This window comes from Salvia hispanica, chromosome 4, assembly GCF_029641045.1.
Source record: "Salvia hispanica isolate PSC_SH4W2 chromosome 4, Shi_PSC_v1, whole genome shotgun sequence".
In the NCBI taxonomy this organism is placed as follows: Eukaryota; Viridiplantae; Streptophyta; class Magnoliopsida; order Lamiales; family Lamiaceae; genus Salvia; species Salvia hispanica.
This window is the reverse complement of record NC_142695.1, coordinates 14,692,191-14,715,687: the sequence shown is the minus strand read 5'-3', so window position 1 is coordinate 14,715,687 and position 23,497 is coordinate 14,692,191. Positions and strand designations below refer to the sequence as shown.

The window sequence follows — 23,497 nt, the reverse complement described above, 5'->3', positions numbered from 1 at the left end:
ACCCTAGCCCATGATCTTTGATGCATTTAAGTCCGCCTAGTTAACGATCGCCGCATTTATTATATCCTAGATGGGCGGGTCGTTACACTAACCGTTTGTAGAAACTACTTAAAAGTTTAGTAAAATCAATAGCGACGTGAAACTTGTCCAATCGGAATGATTTGACAAGTATCCAGTGGAATATGTACATTGTGGGGCTGTCTTCATTAAGGTAATGATAGTAATGTCTTAATTTGGTAAACCTAGTTGTCCTCACTTGACGCCGTTAATGACTAAAAGGTGAGATTGATAGTTCTCATTTAACAACTTTTGTTTTGCTTTTGCTACATGCCTAGCTTATTATTACCGTATCTAAGTTATTTTCGTAGTAATTTTTTACTACAAACATAATCTAGACAAAAGTTACGAGTTCTTATTGATGCCATCTTGATGACCTCATTACGTACAATATATAATAATGAAATATACTGTTCTAGGTTTATAAGTTAATTTAAAGTTTTGATTGCTCAAAATGTTGTTACCGATTTTCTGTAAATTATACTCTCACCTCCAGCAAATAGGATTCCGATTTCTTTTAAAAATATTAAAAAAAAATGAGTGAAAGAAAATTAGAAGAACATGAGTCTCACTTATATATATTAATTTTAAAAAAAATGAGTAAAAGAAAATTAGAAGAATATGAGTCTCACTTGTATATATTAATTTTAAATGATATATACTGAAATGGGTTAGTGGAGTGTGAGTCATTTTTACTATTTATAGTAATAATGAACCATGTCACATGCCAAAATTGAAAAACGGGACTCCTATTCGTGGACGGAGGGATTATAACAAAGGAGGCTTGTTTTACTTAAAATATCCTATAAAAACATACTCCATAGAATATTTGCAGATTTTATAATGTCATAGATTACTTTTTTCCAGCGTTGATTCAGTGAAAATCACAATATCATATGATCAAATTTCATCAACATTTTCTAAATCGAGGTAATATCTTACTATTAGGCATGTCATGCGTATACTGTTACTATTGATTTGTTTAAACTATAATATTGTCATATTGTAGCGTTGCATGACGGTTATGATAAAAATACCTAAGTAGATTATTTCGTGATTACACTACTGATCTTGTTGTGCAAATTAAACATGACTATTCTAGTTACCAAAAATAAAAAATCACCAGTAAAGATGATTCCCTTCTAGTTTCACGTTCATACTACAAAAATAACAACATAAATATCGGCATGAACTGATAGGGAAGTTACCTTGAACTTTTGTAATTTATATAACAACTCTTCACAAATAATCTTTTAGAGTATATGAGAATGCTGCAATAAAAATTATATAGATTAAAAATTTAAATCACTACAACAAATTCTACTTAGTTTAAGTCGGCATGCATTTGGTTTCTACAAATTCATCGTGAACTTCAACATCTTCAAAATCAACACAAAGGTTAATTCCGCCAAAGTCATCATTAATGTCAATGTAGAGGTTAATTCTGCCAACTTTTTCATCGTGGACTTCAACATCTTCATCATCAACACAAAGGTTAATTCCGCCAAAGTCATCATTAATGTCAATGTAGAGGTTAATTCTGCCAACTTTTTCATCGTGGTATTTAAAGATAAAAAGGATAATAAAATTAAATATAAATTATGTAAAAGAAAAAATATTGATCCAATCTCAAAATACGGACTGCAATAAGGCCGCACATTCCGCCACTGAGAGAGAGGCTGGCAGCCTAGGTTGCGGTTGCAAATAGGGTGACCGGAAAAGATCGAGACCTGCTCAGTAAAAATGGGCTATAATTTTAGGACAAATACAAAAAGAACATTGAAATAATTTATTGGAATGCGATGTGACGCAGTTTCATCAGTCGACGCCAAAAACGCTAGAAACGTCAACTTTGTCGGAATGAGACAAAATTCGCACGTTGCTTTTGCCACACGGTGGATTTTCGGGCATCTTACAAATTCACTAGTTTGGCAAGGCAAGCCTAATAGGAAAAATGACATTATTTGTCCAATCATAACTATGAAAAATTAACCAAGTACTCCACCGACATCTTAAATAAACACCATTACAAATATTTAAAATTATACTACCTCTGTCCCTGAAAATTTGATACAGTTTCCTATTTCGGTCCGTCCCTGAAAATTTGATACACTTCACTTTTACCATTTTTGGTAGTGGACCCCATATCCCACTAACTCATTCCTACTCACATTTTATTATAAAACTAATACTTTAGAAGTAGGATCCACGTCCCACCAACTTTTTCAACTCACTTTTCATTACATTTCTTAAAACCCGTGTCGGGTCAAAGTGTAGCAAATTTTGAGGGACGGAGGTAGTATTATATTACAATGAAAACTGAAATCAGATGGAGCTAACAGTATCCTGCATTTCTCTTTCCTAAGGTAAATGTATAGGATCAAACTTGGAAGAGAAATTAAGGTTGAGCTATTTGTACTCCTTATTACCACTTACCATGGCCTTATTGTAGTACTAATTTACAATATTCTAACAAGAAATTTCACAAGTTTGAGGAAATGATCTCCTGTATCCTATCACTTATTCTTGAAGTGTCCACCCCAACCCTTGAAATTTTAGCCTGCACCCATAAACAATGTGGTAAGAAGTTGATTAGATGCTCATAAAATTATACTTGATTTAATGATCACCTGAGCATGGATAGTGTGGATGATGGTTTCGCCAACACGGGAGATGTTAACGCTGAGAACTTGAGCTGCTTCTTGTTCGATTACGCTAATCACTTGGCTTAGCATGAAATTCTTATTTAGGCCATTAATCAACATCACCTCTACCCCAAAACCTAACTCCTTCACTGTCAGAATCGGATACTTGCGTCCACCACCGCCGTCAATGGCTGCAGTCCTGGTTAGGCTGGAATTTAAGAGCTGTGCCTTTCTTCTATTTAGTACTTCAATTCTCTCTCTCATGTTATTGATGTAAGCAGATGCTGCATCTATCTGATCTATATGTGACAACAATTCCTACAGTATATGAAATAAAGAACTTAATTTCTCTTAGCAAGATTTGTTTTTGACACTCTCATGATCATTCAATACTTAACTGCAGCTTTTCCAACTAAAATAAGTAGTCAACAAAAACAATCATAAATGACAACGGAATAAATATTGTCGGTTAAAAGGGACCATAAATTAAATTTGTGTGCATTTATTTGTTTGGATATAGGAGTACTCAATTTGATTCACAATTGTGAATTAAAATTTATCAACTGTAACTAGAATTTATTTTGGGTGGATTCACAATACATCGAATTTACGGAACTGTGATTTCTTTTCTAGGATTATATACTAGTGCTGTTATTTGTGTGTAATTTGATGGAAAATTTGCTCATTTCTGTGATGAAACCTTAATTAAAACCCTAAACAATTTTCTTTCTTATTGCATTCTAAACTAAATCAATAGAAAAATATAATCGTGAATGAAAGACATGTACACATACCTTGGGTTGGCTGAAATGGCGATCTGGAATGACGGAAACAAGCTTAAAACTAAGAGCTTTCATTCGAATTCTTCGATTCTTTTCAATGGTCTTCCTCAATAACTTGTTCTGGGAACTTGTCTCATTCCGCTTCATTGCAAACCCTAGATCGAAGCAAAATTTTCAAAAAATTCAATATGAAAATTAGTTAGCTGTTATGAGTGAAGACTTATGTGTATATAAATATATTATATATCGAGAGAGAGGGAGAGAGTCCGAAGGCTGGAATAGCAGTGCTATATAGTACCACCATTTCAAAGATGAGTAGGACCACAAGGTTTGAATAACTATCAGTTAATCAGCCTCTTTAATTGAATTAATTAAAATAAGAATAACATAGTTGGTTTGGAATTTGCATTCGTGCGCCTTAATTACGACAAATGATCAGGTGATCGATTTCTAACTTTGGATATGAAATAGCTTTAAATCCAAGCTTTGGACTAGCTATCCCACCCATTGAAGTGTATATAAATCAGCACGGGATAATGCTGCATACACTCAGTGGCGTATCTAGTAAGGAACAAATGTACCCCAAAATTTTAAAACTAGTATATTGAAATCTTATTTTGTTATATGTAATCAAAATGGTGCAGCGGTTGGAGTCTTCAATTTTTATGGCTGAAAGCGTGGGTTCAATTCCCATAAGCATGCCAACTGTTATTACTTTTTGATTCTCCAAGGAAATCTGTTCGGTCACATATCTAGTAGTAGATTAATAGGATACCAAATAAGATAATTCCAAATTATAGAAATAAACAAAAGAAACTAAGTCCAACTCATTCCAAATCTGGATTTATAAAGCTAAGAACTTAAAACTACACACATACGTATACATGGCTCTTAAAAGTCAACCGATTCTCCAGCAAGAATGACTCATCCAACGTAAGAAACCTGAAATATAATGAAGTCAATCGCATAAGGTGGCATACCATGGCATACCATCAGAGTAAGTTTAGATTATATCTCACAAACACAAACCTTATGAATTATTAAGTGCAATCATTAAGAGAAGAAGGAGAAAAAGAAGCCATCTCCTTACGTGTTGTGGTGCAAAGACCAGTGGAATGAGGTATGATTCATTCAATTGCGCCATTTCATCTCTTACTTAGACTCATCTCCTGGTGTTAATAGGCCACTAACTATACCACTAATCCACTAACTATGGAAACTAAATAACCAACTCTCATCCACTAATTATGAAACTAAATAATTAACTCTAAATCAAAACTTGTTGTCTTCAATATTCATGTTTATATTTAAATAATAATATCTATTTTAAAAAAGCATTTCCCTAAATATCCTCGAAATTCTCCTTATTTCCCTAAATACCCCCAAAACTTTCATTTTATATATTGTATAGATTAGATTAAAATCAACTTCCTTTCAATTTTCATATTTTAATCACTTGATTTTTTTTGTGTGCACACTTCTTTTATAGTATACTTTACTTTCTTAAACTCATTTGTAGCTCTCTTATGGCTTTGTTTTCTTTATTTTTACTTTTTGCTGAGGAATGTATATTTTAAAATCAATCTTTCCTCAATGCTCATTTATGATCATACATAAAATATGAAAAATATATTTGACGTAAAAAGCATGAGAAATAAATTATTTAGAAAATGGCAAGGATGCATTATGTCTTTTTTTAATTTTTTAAGTAATTGAAGTTTTTGCCTAAAATAAGTCAAAAGATGATTTTTAATAAAAAAAAAATACATTCTGCAAAATTTAAAATAAATTTTTCATTAATCCATTTTTTATATATGATGAACTTTCTTAAGCAAAAAATTAAAAACATAGATTTTGTTCAACATCAAAATAAAGAGAAGAAAATTAATCTTTCGAATTTTGAAGTTCTATGTTATTGTGATATTTTATCGCACCCCAAACCAAAAATCCTAGATCCGGATGCACTTGGTAGTTAAATAAACGAAACCATATATGACTATGTAACATCTTTTTTGGTACTCCAGAGTCAAAGATTAATAATACTCCCTCCGTCTCATTGAAGATGACCCACTTTCCTTTTTAGTTTGTCCCAACTAAGATGACCCTTTACTTAAAATGGAAACACCTTTTGTAGGGATCAGACCACTCGGGATTCGCTAATTACCGGGACCTCTTTTATTGATTGGTTCTGAGATTGCTAATCTCAGAGGTACAAGACAAATACAACCGTGGTATCTTGATTACACACTAAGTACAATGTTACAAACAAAAACCCTAAACTAAGCTTAAGAACTCCTTAGTTCTTGAGAGTCCATCTTTTCTGGTTGTACCTGCACACTTAGTAGCTGGATTAGTCACACAAGAGATTGATCCCGAAGGATCTAAACACAAAAGAGACTAAGTCAGAGAATCGGGCCACGAGTGGCTCAGGTCACAGCAGTGACTGCACTAGGCCTCAGACCTCCCCAATCCTCACAGCAAGTCACAAAGGAGAGCACCGTTGAACGAACTCAAACCAGAGATCAGTGGAACCCTAGATCTCACCGGCCAACGCTCACCACGGCTGTCTCACACGCGGACTCACCCACACAACCCCAGAACACAGCCAAGAACACAAGGTCCCTCACCACACACTCCAAGCACTTCGGGATTGGTCACAGACTAAAGACCAAACCCTAGAAAGAGAAGGAAACCGAAGAAGTTGCCTAACACTCAATCTACACCGGTAGAACTCTTAGAAACTGAGAATCATCGGTGGAACTGAAAGCTCGAAGGAGAACTCCGGCTAGATTTGCCGGAAAACTAGAGAGAAGGGAGAGCGGTGACGGTTTCTGGAAGCAAGAGAGGGAGAGAGAGAAGCAGAATGAGAGAAGTCTAACAGGCTTCTCTCACTTAACAAACACAACACTCATCCAACGGCTGAGAGCCACAATCTGCGTGGAGTTGCCAGGTGTTACACATCCAGCCGCTCTGGGTAAGTAAACGGGCCAGGCTCGATTTGGGCCAATAACTAATCACATGGGCTCAACAATTTCCAACCCAATCAATTAATAAAGGAAGCCCAAAGCAAGGAGTCCAATATCCAACATTCTCCACCTTTGGACTACTTCTGGAGAAACAGAGGAGAGCCTTGGTCTACTGCTGCTTCATCATTGCCTACAAGGCATTCCTATCACCAATGAACACAAAGTTCATTAGATAGAAGATACCAGGTTGCCTAACAAAACACCAGATGGTACACCAAATAGTTTTGTAGGACTTAAGCTGCCTTGTGACTTCAAAGCGTCAACAATGTCTTTACCTCGGGACATGCAATGCATATGCTAACCAAAATCAAAGTGCAATTTTTTGATGCATGACAACAACTTATCCACAGAGAGACATTTAGTACCCATATCAGCAGGGTTATGATCAGTATGCACTTTTTGTAAAAGAACTTCACCTTTTTCCACAACATCTCTAATAAAATGGAACCTAACATCTATGTGCTTAGTACTATCATGGAAAACAGGATTTTTATAAAGTTGAATGGCAGACTGACTATCAGAGAACAACACAGGAGCAGACTTAATAAACTTGAGTTCAGAGAGAACTCCCTTTAACCAGATTGCCTCCTTCATAGCCTCTGTAATGGCTATATACTCTAATTCTGTTGTAGACAGAGCTACAATGTGTTGGAGTTGTGATTTCCAGCTAACACAAGACCTGCAAACCTGAAACACATAGGAAGTTGTGGACTTCCTCTTGTCTTTATCATTAGCATAGTTAGAATCAACAAAGCCACACAACTCAACACCTTGATCATGCTTAGAAAAACACAAACCATACTTAGAAGTATTTTTCAGGTATCTAAGCAACCACTTAAGAGCTTCCCAATGCACTGGCCCAGGGTTAGACATGTATCTACTTAAGCAAGAAACAGCATAGGCAATATCAGGCCTAGTACTAACCATAAGATACATCACAGAGCCAATAGCATTAGAATAAGGGACCTTTTGCATAGCTTTAACCTCAGATTCAATTGTAGGACAAAGGTCCTTACTTAGCATAAAATGAGCAGCTAAAGGAACATAAGCAATTTTAGCACCAAGCATATTAAACTTTTCAAGAATTTTTTGCACATAAGGTTCCTGATGAAGGACTAGAGAAAAGGACTTCCTATCCCTAAGGATATTGATCCCCAAAATCTTTTTAGCATCACCAAGGTCTTTCATGTCAAAATTTTCACATAGAGCACTTTGCACATGTTTAATAGACTTAATGCAAGGACCCATAATCAGCATATCATCCACATACAACAGCAAGAACACAGGCACTTTATCAAGGTTTTTCACATACAAGCAGGCATCAAAGGTACTCCTAATAAAGCCTAACTTCTGCATGCATGTATTAAACTTAATATTCCACTGCCTAGGAGATTGTTTAAGACGATACAGAGCCTTTTTAAGCAAACACACATGATTGGGAAAGTTTGGATCCACAAAACCCTCTGGTTGTTTCATGTATATGGGTTTATCCAATTCACCATGAAGAAAAGCAGTTTTGACATCCATTTGCTTTAATTCCCAATTAAAATGAGCACATAAGGCAAGCATCACTCTTACAGTAGTAAACTTAACCACAGGAGCAAAAATTTCTATATAATCAATCCCCTCTTGCTGAGTAAAACCTTTGGCAACCAACCTAGCCTTGTACCTCAACCCCTCAATCTCATCTTTCAGTTTAAACAGCCACCTGCAATCAACTACAGAGGCACCAGGGGGCAGAGGCACAAGGATCCAAGTATTATTGACAAATAGAGAGTGGATTTCCTCTTGCATAGCTTTAAACCATAAATCCCAGTACTTGGACTTTTGAGCCTGCTTAAAGTCCAAGTAGCTCATTTCCATCAGATTCAAAAACATTAAAAGCTAGGGCCACTAAATTCACAAAAGAACCAAATCTATCAGGGACGTTACCAACCCTTCTTGCTCTATCCCTAGTTAACTGATAATTGTGTAAATCTAGATTATTACTGGGTTGTGGCTCACCATCAAAAACATTTTCATGGCCAGGGTCTTGGTTTTCTAGAGGCTCAGGGGGTATAGAATCTGGGTTGATAGGGGAAGAGTTCCACACCTGCTCCACCTCAGTGGAAGCATCACTACCCTAGGACTCCACCTCACTTGAGGGCCACTTCTCAGATTGCTCCACCTCACTAAGAGGTTCACCATCTGAGGATGGAGAAGCAGGGGACCTGGGGACACCACAGGGGAAGTCATCTTCATTGAAGATAACATCCCTACTGACCACAACCTTGAAACCAGGTTCATCCCTAACCCACACCCTATAACCCTTAACACCATCTGGATAGCCAACAAAAACACCCTTCCTAGACCTTGGGTCTAACTTGTCAGTTTTTGAATGAATAAAAGCACTACACCCAAACACCCTTAGGTGTGACAGATTGGGTTTCCTACCAGTGAAAACATGCTAATGGCATCTTCCCTTAAGAGGAACAGAAGGGGATCTATTTATCAAATAACAAGCAGTGTAAAGAGCTTCACCCCAAAACTTTTTGGACAAACCACTTTTGGACAGGAGACACCTAACCTTTTCAAGTAAAGTCCTATTCATCCTCTCAGCAACACCATCTTGCTGAGGGGTGTAAGGAGTAGTTTTATGTCTCCTAATCCCAGATTTTTGACACAAAGAATCCATTTGAGCATTGCAAAACTCAAGGCCATTATCTGTCCTAATGGTCTTGATACATTTTCCAGTTTGATTTTCAATTAAAACTCTCCAATTTGAAAAGGTTTGAAAAACATCAGACTTATGTTTTAAGAGAAAACACCAAACTTTTCTTGAAAAATCATCCACAATGGATAAGAAATACACAGATCCAGAGTGGGTAGTAACAGAGGCAGGGCCCCAAACATCCATATGCAAGTACTCTAAGACAGCTTGACTAACATTTTTAGTCACAGGGGTGGGAAAAGACACCCTGTGCTGTTTTCCCATCACACAAGTTTCACAAAAGGGGAGCTCATTTTTGAAATCCAACTCACTCAAAATATCAGAATTTTTCAAAAGTTTTAACCCCTTCTGACTCATGTGCCCAAGTCTATTATGCCACAGTGAAGCCTTATCCATTTTAACCAGATTTACACTATGATCATAACTAGTTAGAGGCTTAGCCGTACACACATACAGATTACACTTTTTCACAGCTTTAAACAGGCATAGCACACCCTTACAGATCTTCATAATACCCTGCCCCCACTTACCCTCAAAACCCTCAGATTCAAGACAAGAGCAAGATAGCAGATTATAGTTCAGATCAGGCACATATCTCACATTTTTCAAAGGCAGCAAGTATCCATTCTCAAACTTTAAAAGCACAGTACCAATGCCAAGGATTTTACACTTCTTGTCATTAGCCATGGACACAAAATCATTTTCCACAGGTTTGAGAGAAGTAAAGGAATCTTTGAAAGGACATATGTGAAAAGTGCATCCTGAATCAATTAGCCAGTCATTTTTGGTAAAGAAACACTCAGAGGCAGAGTTTACAGAAAAAACATCATGGTTCATAAAACAAACACCATCTGCACCATCATCCCTGGCCAGATTTGCAACAGACTCCATCTGGTTATTACCATTTGAATTCTTACCTTTCTTGGGTCTAGTACATTCTGCCTTGTAATGACCCACTTCCCCACAATTAAAACATTTTCTTTTAAACTTAGGGTCTTTACTTTTAGACCTAGACCTGCCTCTGTTTGACTTCTTACCATTCCTAGAGGAATTACTGCCATCCCCTCTAGATTTAGACCTCCCTCTCATATTCAAAGTCTTAGTTTGAGAAGATTTAGGGTTAAAGTTTTCTTTAAGCTCCAATTCTTTTGACTTTAAAGAACTGATTATTATGTCTAGAGGGGCACTATCCCTTCCATACTTTATAGCTGCTTTAACATCACCATAAGTATCAGGGATAGCATTCATGAGGGCTATGCTGGTATACTCATCAATGGTTTTATCTCCAGACCTTTTGATGTCCTGGACCAATTTTTGAAAAGTATCAATATTATCATCTATGTCTTTTGAAAGATCCAATTTAAATTTAAAAAGCTTTTCCAGGAGATACATCCTGGAGGACATAGAAGTTTCAGTATAAAGGGTATCCAGCTTAGCCCACATTTCACTGGCAGATTCAATAGCCCCAACCTTTCTAATCACAGAGTCAGAGAGGTTGAGGATAATTGAAGACCTAGCTAATTCATTCATTTCAGCCTTTTTCTCAGCAGACATATTTTCAGGAAGAACCCCTTCAATGGCTTTGAAAACCTTTTGCTGAATCAGAACACATTTTACCTTTTGTTTCCATATAACAAAATCATTTTTCCCATTGAAAGGGACAATGCCAACTGGCTGAGTCATTTTGAGAAAGATTTTAACACACGCAAAAGAACTCAACACTCCAAGGGCAAAGCAAGCAACTCTGCTTTCACAGATAGTGGACTTAAACAAATAACAGTAAAAGAATCAACTAGGAACAAAGATGCAGAGATGTTTCATGCAATAATCACAGATGCAGCTAGCAGCAAGCACACACACAGGAAAGACAACTCAAGGTGATCCCAGACACACAGAGATCAAGTCCAGGTGAGTTCCTCCCTATCTGTCACGTGTACCCCGGCAGGAGGATTTTCCAGTTCGCAATCACCCAATGTATGGGGGCACAGGGGGTCACTCAAGGCGGTAAAGGCACAGGGTGGATAGGTGATTTACTCAGGACACAGAAATAGAGCTCTGAGATACACACCTTGAGTAAGAAAAGTAAAACAAGAAAGCTTTACTCAGGGCCTATACCGGAGGCCGAGCTTTACTCTGACGAGCCCACCTCCTTAATTTGCGACCCGGCGCGCCCAAGTGATCCCCCCGTGGCTCTGATACCACTGTAGGGATCAGACCACTCGGGAATCGCTAATTACCGGGACCTCTTTTATTGATTGGTTCTGAGATTGCTAATCTCAGAGGTACAAGCCAAATACAACCGTGGTATCTTGATTACACACTAAGTACAATGTTACAAACAGAAACCCAAGACTAAGCTTAAGAACTCCTTAGTTCTTGAGAGTCTATCTTTTCTGGTTGTACCTGCACACATAGTAGCTGGATTAGTCACACAAGAGATTGATCCCGAAGGATCTAAACACAAAAGAGACTAAGTCAGAGAATCGGGCCACGAGTGGCTCAGGTCACAGTAGTGACTGCACTAGGCCTCAGACCTCCCCAATCCTCACAGCAAGTCACAAAGGAGAGCACCGTTGAACGAACTCAAACCAGAGATCAGTGGAACCCTAGATCTCACCGTCCAACGCTCACCACGGCTGTCTCACACGCGGACTCACCCACACAACCCCAGAACACAGCCAAGAACACAAGGTCCCTCACCACACACTCCAAGCACTTCGGGATTGGTCACAGACTAAAGACCAAACCCTAGAAAGAGAAGGAAACCGAAGAAGTTGACTAACACTCAATCTACACCGGTAGAACTCTTAGAAACTGAGAATCATCGGTGGAACTGAAAGCTCGAAGGAGAACTCCGGCTAGATTCGCCGGAAAACTAGAGAGAAGGGAGAGCGGTGACGGTTTCTGGAAGCAAGAGAGAGAGAGAGAGAGAAGCAGAATGAGAGAAGTCTAATAGGCTTCTCTCACTTAACAAACACAACACTCATCCAACGGCTGAGAGCCACAATCCGCGTGGAGTTGCCAGGTGTTACACATCCAGCCGCTCTGGGTAAGTAAACGGGCCAGGCTCGATTTGGGCCAATAACTAATCACATGGGCTCAACAATTTCCAACCCAATCAATTAATAAAGGAAGCCCAAAGCAAGGAGTCCAATATCCAACATTCTCCACCTTTGGACTACTTCTGGAGAAACAGGGGAGAGCCTTGGTCTACTGCTGCTTCATCATTGCCTACAAGGCATTCCTATCACCAAAGAACACAAAGTTCATTAGATAGAAGATACCAGGTTGCCTAACAAAACACCAGATGGTACACCAGATGATACTTGGCAGCGACGATTTTCAAATACCACTCCTAATTTTCGACACACCATTGTTGGAATACAATTTAAAGTAAAAAGATTATTATTGGGATCACAATATGGATTTAATTCTAAGTTTTTAAAAATTCTATTGTTGAATTATTTAGTGTTTATTAACTTGTGTACGTATTTTAGTGCATGTATTGGATGTATGTGCAATTGATTTGAAGATATACATGAAAAATACAACCAATACAGCTATTTTATTTTAGATAGTACTCCCTCAGTCCGCTATTATTAGTCTCATTCTTGGTTGCAGTAGTTTCAAGAAATGCCAAAAAAAGTGGATGGAAAAGTTTGTAATATAAGTCTCACTTGTATATACTAGGAATAGTTTTAAATCAAATAAGAGTGAAATGAGTTAGTGAAATGTGAGACCATATTACAATTTATAGTAAAAATAAATTAAAATTCTTATTCACAGACGGACTACAAAAAAAATGAGACTCCTATTTGCAGACGGAAGGAGTACCGAAAAATGAAATTGGAAGCTGAGTGCGGAACTGCCAGATTTCAATATTAGGATTTGGTTAAAACATTGTATGTAATATAGATGAATATAATGGGCCTCATATTCATAAACTAGGTTTTGATCAGATTAGGCCCTTTTTCCCAGCCCAATCGCTAAATGTTGGGCCGATTTTAAATTAGTGGTTATATCTAATTTGTTTAAGACCAGGTCAGCCCACCCTATTCCGCCAAACTTTACGATATGTTGAATTAATAGTTCGATGACGTTGTACAAAACACAATCATTCATCGTTTTGAATTTTGGAGGAACAGCTAACACAATCACTTTTAAATGAACGAAGATCAATAATAATGTGTGGAAATGTGAAAATTCTCTCATAGACATCAGGAGTATAGTATATTAAAGTGGGAAATATGGAAAATTCTTTTATGGACATCTAGGAGTATTGTATTATAATTATAATGTATTATTGCAGTCCGCGTGATTATCAATTAATATCTGACTAAACATAGAATTTTAGGGCGTTTAGTCTAGGAAAAAGATTGAATCTGTATAGATGCAAATAATGTAATGATTGTTCAACACCAGCAACTTTTTAGAGTTGAGACATTATTTTGGAATATTATCTTATGTGGCATTGATGTCGTTAATATATACACGCACGCCCAAATAGTAGTTCCATATGTTGTTATTGTGGACGGTACTTGTTTCATGTAACCTAAATACAGATGTCAAAATATCTGTTTCGTTTGGTTTGCGTCTCCCTTTTTTTTTTATTGTTGTGGATGATGCAAAATTTTCAGAATTTGGGGCTCACTTGGTTAAATAGGCCCGGGTCTTCTAGTAAGTGCACTTAGGAGCCACATCGGGCCAATACTGATTATACGCTAGCATTTGTTTCTAGTTATTTCAGGCGATTACATCCTTCGAAATATCGATGTAATCTACAAAAATATATCTTGTCCACCAAAGGCGTAGAAAGTGTGAACATTGGATATATTGTAGGAAAGTTAGATTTCATCCAACGACTGCGTGGGGATGCCAACCATATGGGGGATGTACATACACAGCACATCATAAGGTACCAACTGGTAGGGCGTCGAAGATCCGTTGTTGATGCTCTTGTGCGGGTAATAATGGGTATACTAATATGATTAGGATCGGATATTTTTTCTTAAGATAATGGTTATTTAAATTATGAAGTTTGATTAAATTTTAATTAGTCTCATAACTTTTAAAATTAAAATATTAAATTACGAAATTTCAATTTTTTTTCAATCTCTCGTTTAACAACTTTTGTTTGGACTTTCAGCATTGCATTTTAGTGCCTATATAACTAAGTTACTATTTCCCTAAAAATAAACTAAGTTACTACTACTACTGATATTTTGATAATTTTATAATTAAGAAACATAATGTACAGTGCTAGTTAAGTGCTAGTTAATTAAGAGTTCTTATTGACGCCATCTTGATGACCACGTTACATACACAATATATTGTAATGAAATCTTCTTTTTCTTGTTTTATAAGTTAAAAGTTTTGATAGCTCAAAACAATTTTCTGTAAATTAAATATCAAGCTTGTTCAAATAATTATTTTATGCTGTAAGTATAATTATATGTGTAACTCTTAGAGCATCCACAATGGATGCCCGATCGCGCGCTCGGGCGTGGTCGGGCATCCATTGCAGGCCTCGGTCACGCCCGAGCGCGACCAAGAGTTCGGTCGCGACCGATCACCCGCCCGATCGATCAGGCGTGAGATCCGGCGCCCATTGCAGAGGCGCGCCCGAGCCCGAGCCCGATTTTTTTTTTTTTTTAATTATTTAACCTTAATTTAAACCACTATAAATACTCCATTTTCTTCACTTTTCACACACCAAACCTTTCACTTTCTCTTCTATATTCTCTCATTATCCACACTTTCAACAATGGATCCGAGTCAATACCCAAGCCCGAATAATGTCGACGACGATATGCCGATGTTTGGAGGAGGCGGCGGCGGCGGCGCCCGGTGGCCCGGCCACGAAGACTACCGGGTTGAGACGCCCGGATCTGTAGGATCCACTTTCGTCTCCGACTCTGAGTTCGATCCGTTCTTCGGCACCGAGGAGTATCGGGTTGAGGATATGGAGCCTAGTTGTGGGCAACCTCCTGCCCCTGTGCGGCCGCCGCCGAAGAAAGGGAGGAAAAAGATGGCGCGGAAAGAAAAGGCGCCATCGGTCCCAGTCCCACTCCCACACGACGAGCCGAGCAACAGGGCGTACTGACTACGAGTTGGATGAGTACCTGAAGGTGGCTCAGTGTTGGGTCGATGTATCGGAGTATTCGATAGCCTCCAACAACCAGACTTCGGCCAGGATGTGGGATCGCATTGAGGAACGCTACAACGAAGTGAAACCGAAGTGGGCGATCAAGCGGACCAAGGTTCAGCTGCGCAAGTGTTGGGATCGGATCAAGGTCCACATCAACAACTTCTGCTATATCTACAACAGGAACAGGGACGGAAGAGCTAGCGGTGAGAGCATGGAGGATGTCCGAGTACCGACGGCAGTTCGGGCAGTTCAAGCTGTACAATGTTTGGCTGATCTTGAAGGACAAGGGGAAGCTCAACGGAGGGATACCGGTTGGATCCTCGGCTCCGAAGCGGACGAAGAACACCGCCGCTTGCGATTACACGAGCAGCGGCCCATCTCCTGTGGATCTGAACGCTGAGCCGGAAGGGAGTTCCGGCACGCCTACGTCTACTTTTAGACGTCCCATTGGTACCAAGGCTGCCAAAGCCCATGTCAAAGGGAAGGCGAAGGCGGGCGCGTCTGGATCAGCGGCCCCCCCGCAGGCTGCGCCTCCTCCATCTGTATAACACATGGATAGGGCGATCGAGGAGTTCGGAGGTTATCACGAGGTGGTTGAGTATATGTTTATACTAGACGCCCAAAACAGCCTTCGTGAAGAAACCGATCCGGAAGCCCGACAGAGGACTACGAATATGATCAAGAATTTGGCGCAGAGGTTGAATTTGATGACTAGTTTGGTTTTTTCTTTTTTTTAGTATTTTAGTTTTAATGTATTTTTTTTTTATCTAAGTATGATGTAGTTCCACTTTTCTATTAAGTAATGTAGTTTTTATTTTTTTTTTCATTTGTGGTGTTTAAAATAATATATTTTGATATTTTATAGTAATTAAAAACAAAATTAAAAAACAATGATTTAAAATTGAAATGAAAAGTGGATAAGAGATAGGGCATGCACTAGGGCTCCACCATTACAAAAAGATAGGGCATGCTAACGTGGCAACCACTAGGGCTCTCACTAGGGCTTCTACTAGGGCATCCATTGTGGATGCTCTTAGAATTGTGTAAATAATATTAAATGCATTATACTAATTATTATATAATAAGCATTATGTATCCAATAAACACTATGAGTAAGTTGACATAACATAATTGGCCCTATTTAATTCTAATTAACTATATGCATTAGTCCTTAGGTTAAGTTGAAATCAATACTGCATTATAGATGAAAATAATTAGGTTGTTGAAAAGATTTAGGAACAAGAATTTGAAAAGATTATGAAGTGTATTCTTAATACTTTTTTTAACTATAAATACTACTTTCCAATTGAAATTGTACATCCCAAGTTGATCATCTAACCTTTTAGAATAAACACTATAAAGGTAATATTCCACTTGTCTGAAAGAATATTTTATATTTCAGTTGCTTAATATTTTATTTGTCTTCTCTCTCTTATTGCAAATTGACATACTTGGATTTTACATGGTTTTAGAGGATGATTTTGTATGAATTTGATCAATTTTTTTCTATTATTGGGTATCTACTTCTATATTATGTTGGTATGTTGACCATTTTGTTAAGAATGTGTAGAAAAAAAGTACAAAATATGTGGATGTGCAGCATCCTTGGTTTGAGACAATATTTATTGGAGATTTTGAAGTCCAATCAGCCCTTAATGCATACTCCCTCCGTCTACGAATAAGAGTTCCGGTTCACTTTTACCATAAATGGTAATAGGGTCCCACCTTCCACTAACTCATTTCACTCACATTTCATTCAAAACTAATATATACAAGTGGGACCCCTATTCCACTTGTCACACCCCTACTCTTATGACTTATGCACTTACTATAAATAATTTTTATATTTTAATATAAATTACCCCGCGCGTCAAGTACAAAAACACATATATTATATAAGTTCAAAATCAACATATATCAAGTACATATTTCAAAACATTCTAAATAGTAGTGGGACCATCTCACCACTCTATATACTATATATTTATCTACATGCAAAAATGAGGAGGAGGAGAAGGTTGCTAAAATGCGTCAGCCGCCGACCCTTATAATAACTGTAACTCACATCAACCCACGCATCATTGATATCTTATTCCTGAAAAATATTAGTGGTTTATATGAGCCACAACTCAGTGCATATAAGTCTTACCTTTAATTTCACACACAAATATCAAACACATTCTTTCACCAAAATATATCACCAGAAATAATAAATATCATAAAAAGTTTAGTATTCATATGCATATGCCTCTCCGTTCTTTTTATTATTCTGTGACAGGTCAAGCCTGGTATCTGTCCGGGATTTCCATTGTATACGACCTGAATGTCCCTTTTCATTATTTGACCTTTCCACGAAGGCCCCTCTTTGATTTGACATTTCCACGAAGGCCCCTCTTTGCACATTTTCTTTAACCCGTAGGTCCATTATCATTGAATATGACCCGTAGAATCCAGGGCAAGACTATCACATATCCTCTTTAATCCAATGATGCAAATAATTCCAATACCATTCATCAATCATATCCATTGCACCAATTACATATCCATATATTCCATCAATAACTCCAATACTATAGATAAACATATCCATTGCACAAATCACATATTAACATCATATTTCACCATCAATATCAAATAACACATAACCATTTCAAGCTCACATCATATAATTTAAATATTCACTCCAATTTAACACATAGCAATCAATCATATAAATATGTAAAATTAAAAGTGCGATTTATTCGCACCTGATTAACATAGATAATCTGGTCGGGCACTTGTTCTCATTTCTCGATCTATAGCCCTTGATCCTTTAACAAAAATTACATCAACACTACTTTTCTCACGGAGGAGTTCACCTTTATTTTTATCTTTTTTTTCTTCTATCCAACACTATAGCCGACTTAACGGATAGCCGACTTAACGGATGAATGATTTAATATCTAACATTCTTTTAAATACAGTAAGCATCAAATGAAGCAAATAAGGGACACGTTTCAGCTGCATGTCACTACCAAGAATTTTCTTTTATTTTTCTCTCACATTTGTCAAAGTATAGAGTAGTTTTTTTATATTTCCATGCATTATCTCTATTTATACATTTTCTAATAATACACCCTCATGCAATATATATATTTACATATGTTTTAAATGCACATATATATTTATAAGCCGACGATTATGCATATACTCATACGTTTTATTAGTAAAAAAATTATCCCATATATATTATATAGCCAAAACGTGGCATTATATGTCATATACTATATACTATTAGTTTAACTATTAAGATATGATATAACAATTAGTCCTAAAATGACAATATAAATATGTAGTTGTGCAGAATGATGCAAGTTTCGGATTAGGGATGTCACACCACTAACTTTTTTCACCCACTTTTCTTAGTATTTCTTAAAACCCATGCCGCCCATGAATGGGACTATTAATGGCGAACAAAGGGAGTATCAATCTATTCGTCTTCGAAAGAACTTCGCGTGGGTATGTCGCACGTCTCAATCGGAGTTCGGTAGAAGAAGTTATGACCGTTATAAGAACACTGCGCGTTCCAGAAACTTACACGCGGTCGGGTGAATTATTACCCTGTAAATTCACCCGGCCCGGTACACCGATTCTGCGCAAAAAAAGGTCAGACACTGGTCGAAAATCATCACCCGGTCGGGTGATTTTTATGCCAAAAACGCAATTTTTGATAGGGGATTAAGGAGAAAAACGCCAAGGGTTCACATTGTTCTACACCTACCGCCTCCAACACTAACACACACACACAAGAACACTTTGAGAGAGAGAATTGAAGATTGAAGACTTCCAATCGAAAGATTGAAATTGCCATTCCATAGATTCATTCTCACAGGAGTATCTTAATCTTTTCTCCATGTATTTCATAGAATCTTTTGTTTCAAGCATTGTTTTTGTGAAGAACATAAGTAGCTAAACATTTCTTGTAGAATTCTTGGTGATGATGCACTAATTTCATAGTTTTTATACAATTAATTTTGTTCTTACCTTGCTCTTGTAGTTATTTGATTATTCTTGGGTTTATTCCTTTCAATTGTTTGATCACCATTTGATTGTGTAGGATTAATTAGATTAATCGGGAGATGAAATAATTAATTTGGAAACAAGAATAATTTACACCTTAATACAATAGAACTCTAGAGAGTCGAGGTTTTGAGTGAGGTCTTTGACCTAATCGAGCTTTTGGGAGTTAGGGATTTAGGATTATAAAGGACTTCAATCCTAGCACCTAATCTACAGGTTTCTCACCCCAGGAGGGTGTTTAATCTATAATTATGGTAGACTTAGTAACTCTAGAGACACCAAAAGGTAAGGCAATTTGATAAGATAAGAGCTTGGAATTGTGTATCGGATCCTTGAATTCTACAATTTTGTCCATATTATCTTCTTACTCCGTGTTTACTTGCTTTTACTTGTTTATTTGCTTATTATATGCTTTTAGTAGTGTTAGAAAAAAAACCAAACCTTTCCCGATTCTCTAGATAGTAGTCAACGTTTGTTCGTGGTAGTTAAGTTGATACAAATTTGTCTCTGTGGGATATGATACTCTTGCTTGCTAATTGCTACACTAGCCGCGTACACCTGCGGGTATCACTTGTGTTAAAATAAGTCGAGTCACAAATCAATGACGGACCAAGGTGAATCGGAAAGCGATGAAGTGCTGGAGATTATGACTGGATAAGGTGAGACTATTGGAGATGGAGACAAGAGGATAAAAAAAACTTAGGTATGGATACTAGAATAGAAGAGAAGATGGAGACAGATTAATTCTTAATTAGGAATAATTTTTTTTATTAATTCTAATTCGTTGGTCATATTATTTATTGAGAATTTTTACTGAATTTACTAAGCAATATATTTTTATTTGGTTTAATATATTTATTTAATGAATTTTTATTACATATTTTTATGCTTTTAGATTTTGAATAATGATATTGCTTATCATTTCATAAAATTATCTCATTGTATAAAATAAGTTAAAGGAAAATAGAATGGATCGTGCAATGATACTAGTGGCCAATAAAAACATGGTACGGAGTATTATTATTGTAAGATTTTATAATGCTACATATGACTAGTATACATTTCCAACATTGATTAAGTGAAATCAAGATAGTAACTGATATCATATGCTCAAATTACATTAATATTTGAAGGCCGAGCATGTCATGTGGAGTAGTACATATTTCTTTTAGCATGCATGTCATATATACTAGCATAGTTGCATGCATATAGATTCAATTTGAACTATCACACAATGACTTATCGGTCTGGCATATCTGATGTGTATTTGTGCCCCACAACAATAAAAATTTACATAGATTAAAATGCTGCAACAAAATTTTCATAGTTTAAGTCCGCATGCATTTGCGCACTTCTTCAGTTTCAGTCCTTTTCTACATTTTGATAGTGGACTTCAACGTCTTCGTCACTGACGCAAAGGTTAATTCTGCCAAATTCTTCATCACCGTCACAAAGGTTAATTCCACCAACATCTTCATCATTGGTAATTATAGATAAAAAAAAATATTAAAATTAATATAGATTATACTATAAAAAATTAATAAAATTGATCCAGTCGCAAAATGCGGCCTGCAATAAGGCCACATTTCTAGGCTACGACTGAAAATAGAGAGGCCAGAAAAAACCGGAGGCATGCAATAATAACACAAAATGTGACCTTATTGCTAATGCTTTTAGTGAAAAAATAGCGAAAGTTTTAGGACAAATACATAAAAAGAATATCGAAATACTTTATTGGAATGTGATATGACGTTGGACACCAAAACAAATGAGAATGTCAACTATGTCAGAATGCGGTGAAATTCGCACGACGCTTGTGAAAAGGGTTTAAGAGTCAAACTCATTGCTTTTGCCATAGTGTCATTTAGTTACGAAAACATCATTTTATTATTTTTGGCATTTTTTGTAATTTCATTTTATTTCATTTTGAGTTCCTAGAGTTTTCGAATTACTTATAAATAGTGGCTTTCATTGTTTGAAATTCACTTTTGATCATTATTAATATATTTAGAATATAAGAAAGGGAAATTGGTCTCTAAAATCATGAACTTTGCCTAAAATTTGGTATTTCCCATGAACTTTGAAATTGGTATATAATATCACGAACTTTGCATTTTGTTTGGTATTTCCCAAACTCACTCAAATAAGATATTTTCATCAAAATCTTATTTAATATAGGCAACCTTGATATGTTTTATAATATTTGAAACCACTTTTTAAGTTCATAACATGTAGCATAAAAAGTCACGTTGAAAACTACGTTGATTTAATTGTGCCAAGTATGATAAAAAAGCCTCGTAAGTTAGTCAAATATAGCAATAAACATGCCGTGGGAAATACCAAACAAAATGCAAAGTTCATTATATTATATACCAATTTCAAAGTTCATGGGAAATACCAAATTTTAAGCAAAGTTCATGGTTTTAGAGACCAGTTTCCCTATAAGAAACTAGCTAGAGTTTCATTATTTTCTTTATCGATCTGAGTCGATCATTCTTGTGGCAAAGTTTGTGTCACAGAAATTTATAGGGCAATATTACCCATAGTTAATTACTTAAAGATGAAGATTAACTAATTCCTCCAACATCCTCAATAAACACAATTCATAATTTCAAGAAGTGAATACAAATATTTAAATTACTATTACAATAAAAACTGATATCAAATGGAGCTAACAATATCCTTCATTTCTCTATTCTAATTAAGGTAAATATAACGTTGAGGAACAAAATTGGAAGAGAAATTACGGCTGAGCTCCTTATAATCTTGTCACTTACCATGGACTTAATTATTATAGACTGGTATAATCGAAGTAGAACTTTATAATTTCCCAACAAGAAATTTTATAAGTTTGAGGAAATGATCTCCTGTATCCTATCACTTATTCTTGAAGTGTCCACCCCAACCCTTGAAATTTTAACCTGCACCCATAAACAATGTGGTAAGAATTTAATTAGATGCTCATAAAATTATGCTTGATTTAATGATCACCTGAGCATGGATAGTGTGGATGATGGTTTCGCCAACACGGGAGATGTTTAACGCTGAGAACTTGAGCTGCTTCTTGTTCGATTACGCTAATCACTTGGCTTAGCATGAAATTCTTGTTTAGGCCACTAATCAACATCACCTCTACACCTAAATCTAACTCCTTCACTGTCAGAATCGGACACTTCCGTCCACCGCCGCCGCCAATGGCTGTAGTCCTGGTTGGGCAGAAATTTATGAGTTGTGCCTTTCTTCTATACAGTACTTCAATTCTTTCTCTCATGTTCTTGATGTAAGCAGATGCTGCATCTATCTGATCTATATGTGACAGCGTTTCCTACATACATATATCATAGAAATGTATGGTATTTGTTATGTGAAAAACAACTTTCTCCTAGCAAGATATGGTTTTAATACTCTCATGATAATTCAATGCTTGAATTTAAATTTTCCAACTAAAACAGATAGTAGTATTTTCTTTTTCAACAGTCAACAAAAACAATCATAAATAACATCTAAAACGGATATATATTGTCGCCTAAAATGAACCAAGCATTAAATTTGTGTACATTTGGATAGATTCAATTTTGCAATACTACACTATTTTCCCACCTGTATTTCTCGATGGAAACCCTAAACATGATTGCTATCTAAACTTGTCAAAATCTATAGAAAGTAAACACTGTGATTCTGAATAAAAGACATATACACATACGTACCTTGGGTTGGCTGAAATGGTGATCTGGAATGATGGAAACAAGCTTATAACAAAGAGCTTTCAATCCTTCGATTTTTTTCAATGGTCTTCCTCAATAATTTGTTCTGCGAACTTTTCTCGTTCCACTTCATTGCAAACCCTAGATTGATTCTATAAGAAAATTAATAAGCTGTTATGACTTAACTTACATGTGTATATTTATATATATATAGAGAGAGAGAGCCAGTGGTATGGATTCAAAGATGAGTAGGGCCACAAAGTTTGAATAAATAAGAAAAACAAAGTGAGTTTTGAATTTGCATATTCTTGCGCCTTACAATATTTGTTCGACTTCTTTCTTTTTGTTCTAGCATGATAGTTGAAT

At 36.5% G+C, this 23,497-nt stretch overlaps 1 protein-coding gene and 1 pseudogene across 2 annotated transcripts; both read right to left on the bottom strand.

Annotated features, from left to right (window-relative positions):
• Nucleotides 1–2,298: 2,298 nt before the first annotated feature.
• On the bottom strand, nucleotides 2,299–3,667 carry LOC148927319 (transcription factor bHLH168-like). Its single transcript, XM_089069680.1, has 3 exons — nucleotides 3,497–3,667; nucleotides 2,688–3,020; nucleotides 2,299–2,617 (listed from the first exon to the last, which is right to left on the bottom strand). Exons 1-3 carry the CDS (start codon nucleotides 3,629–3,631, stop codon nucleotides 2,540–2,542), a joined length of 546 nt encoding a protein of 181 aa, XP_088925806.1. The 5' UTR covers nucleotides 3,632–3,667; the 3' UTR covers nucleotides 2,299–2,539.
• Nucleotides 3,668–22,198: 18,531 nt separating this feature from the next.
• Nucleotides 22,199–23,264, bottom strand: LOC148927318 (transcription factor bHLH168-like; annotated as a pseudogene). Its single transcript, XR_016137703.1, has 3 exons — nucleotides 23,135–23,264; nucleotides 22,419–22,752; nucleotides 22,199–22,348 (listed from the first exon to the last, which is right to left on the bottom strand). The product of XR_016137703.1 is annotated as a transcription factor bHLH168-like (transcript).
• Nucleotides 23,265–23,497: the final 233 nt, after the last annotated feature.

What these genes read in the sequence shown, in the direction of transcription:
- LOC148927319 (XM_089069680.1), bottom strand. Translation starts at nt 3,631, where the DNA reads ATGAAGCGGAATGAGACAAGTTCCCAGAACAAGTTATTGAGGAAGACC. An exon ending in GCCATTTCAGCCAACCCAAG is followed by an intron (nt 3,021 to 3,496) that starts GTATGTGTACAT and finishes CATATACTGTAG; the next exon opens with GAATTGTTGTCACATATAGA. An exon ending in TCCACACTATCCATGCTCAG is followed by an intron (nt 2,618 to 2,687) that starts GTGATCATTAAA and finishes TTATGGGTGCAG; the next exon opens with GCTAAAATTTCAAGGGTTGG.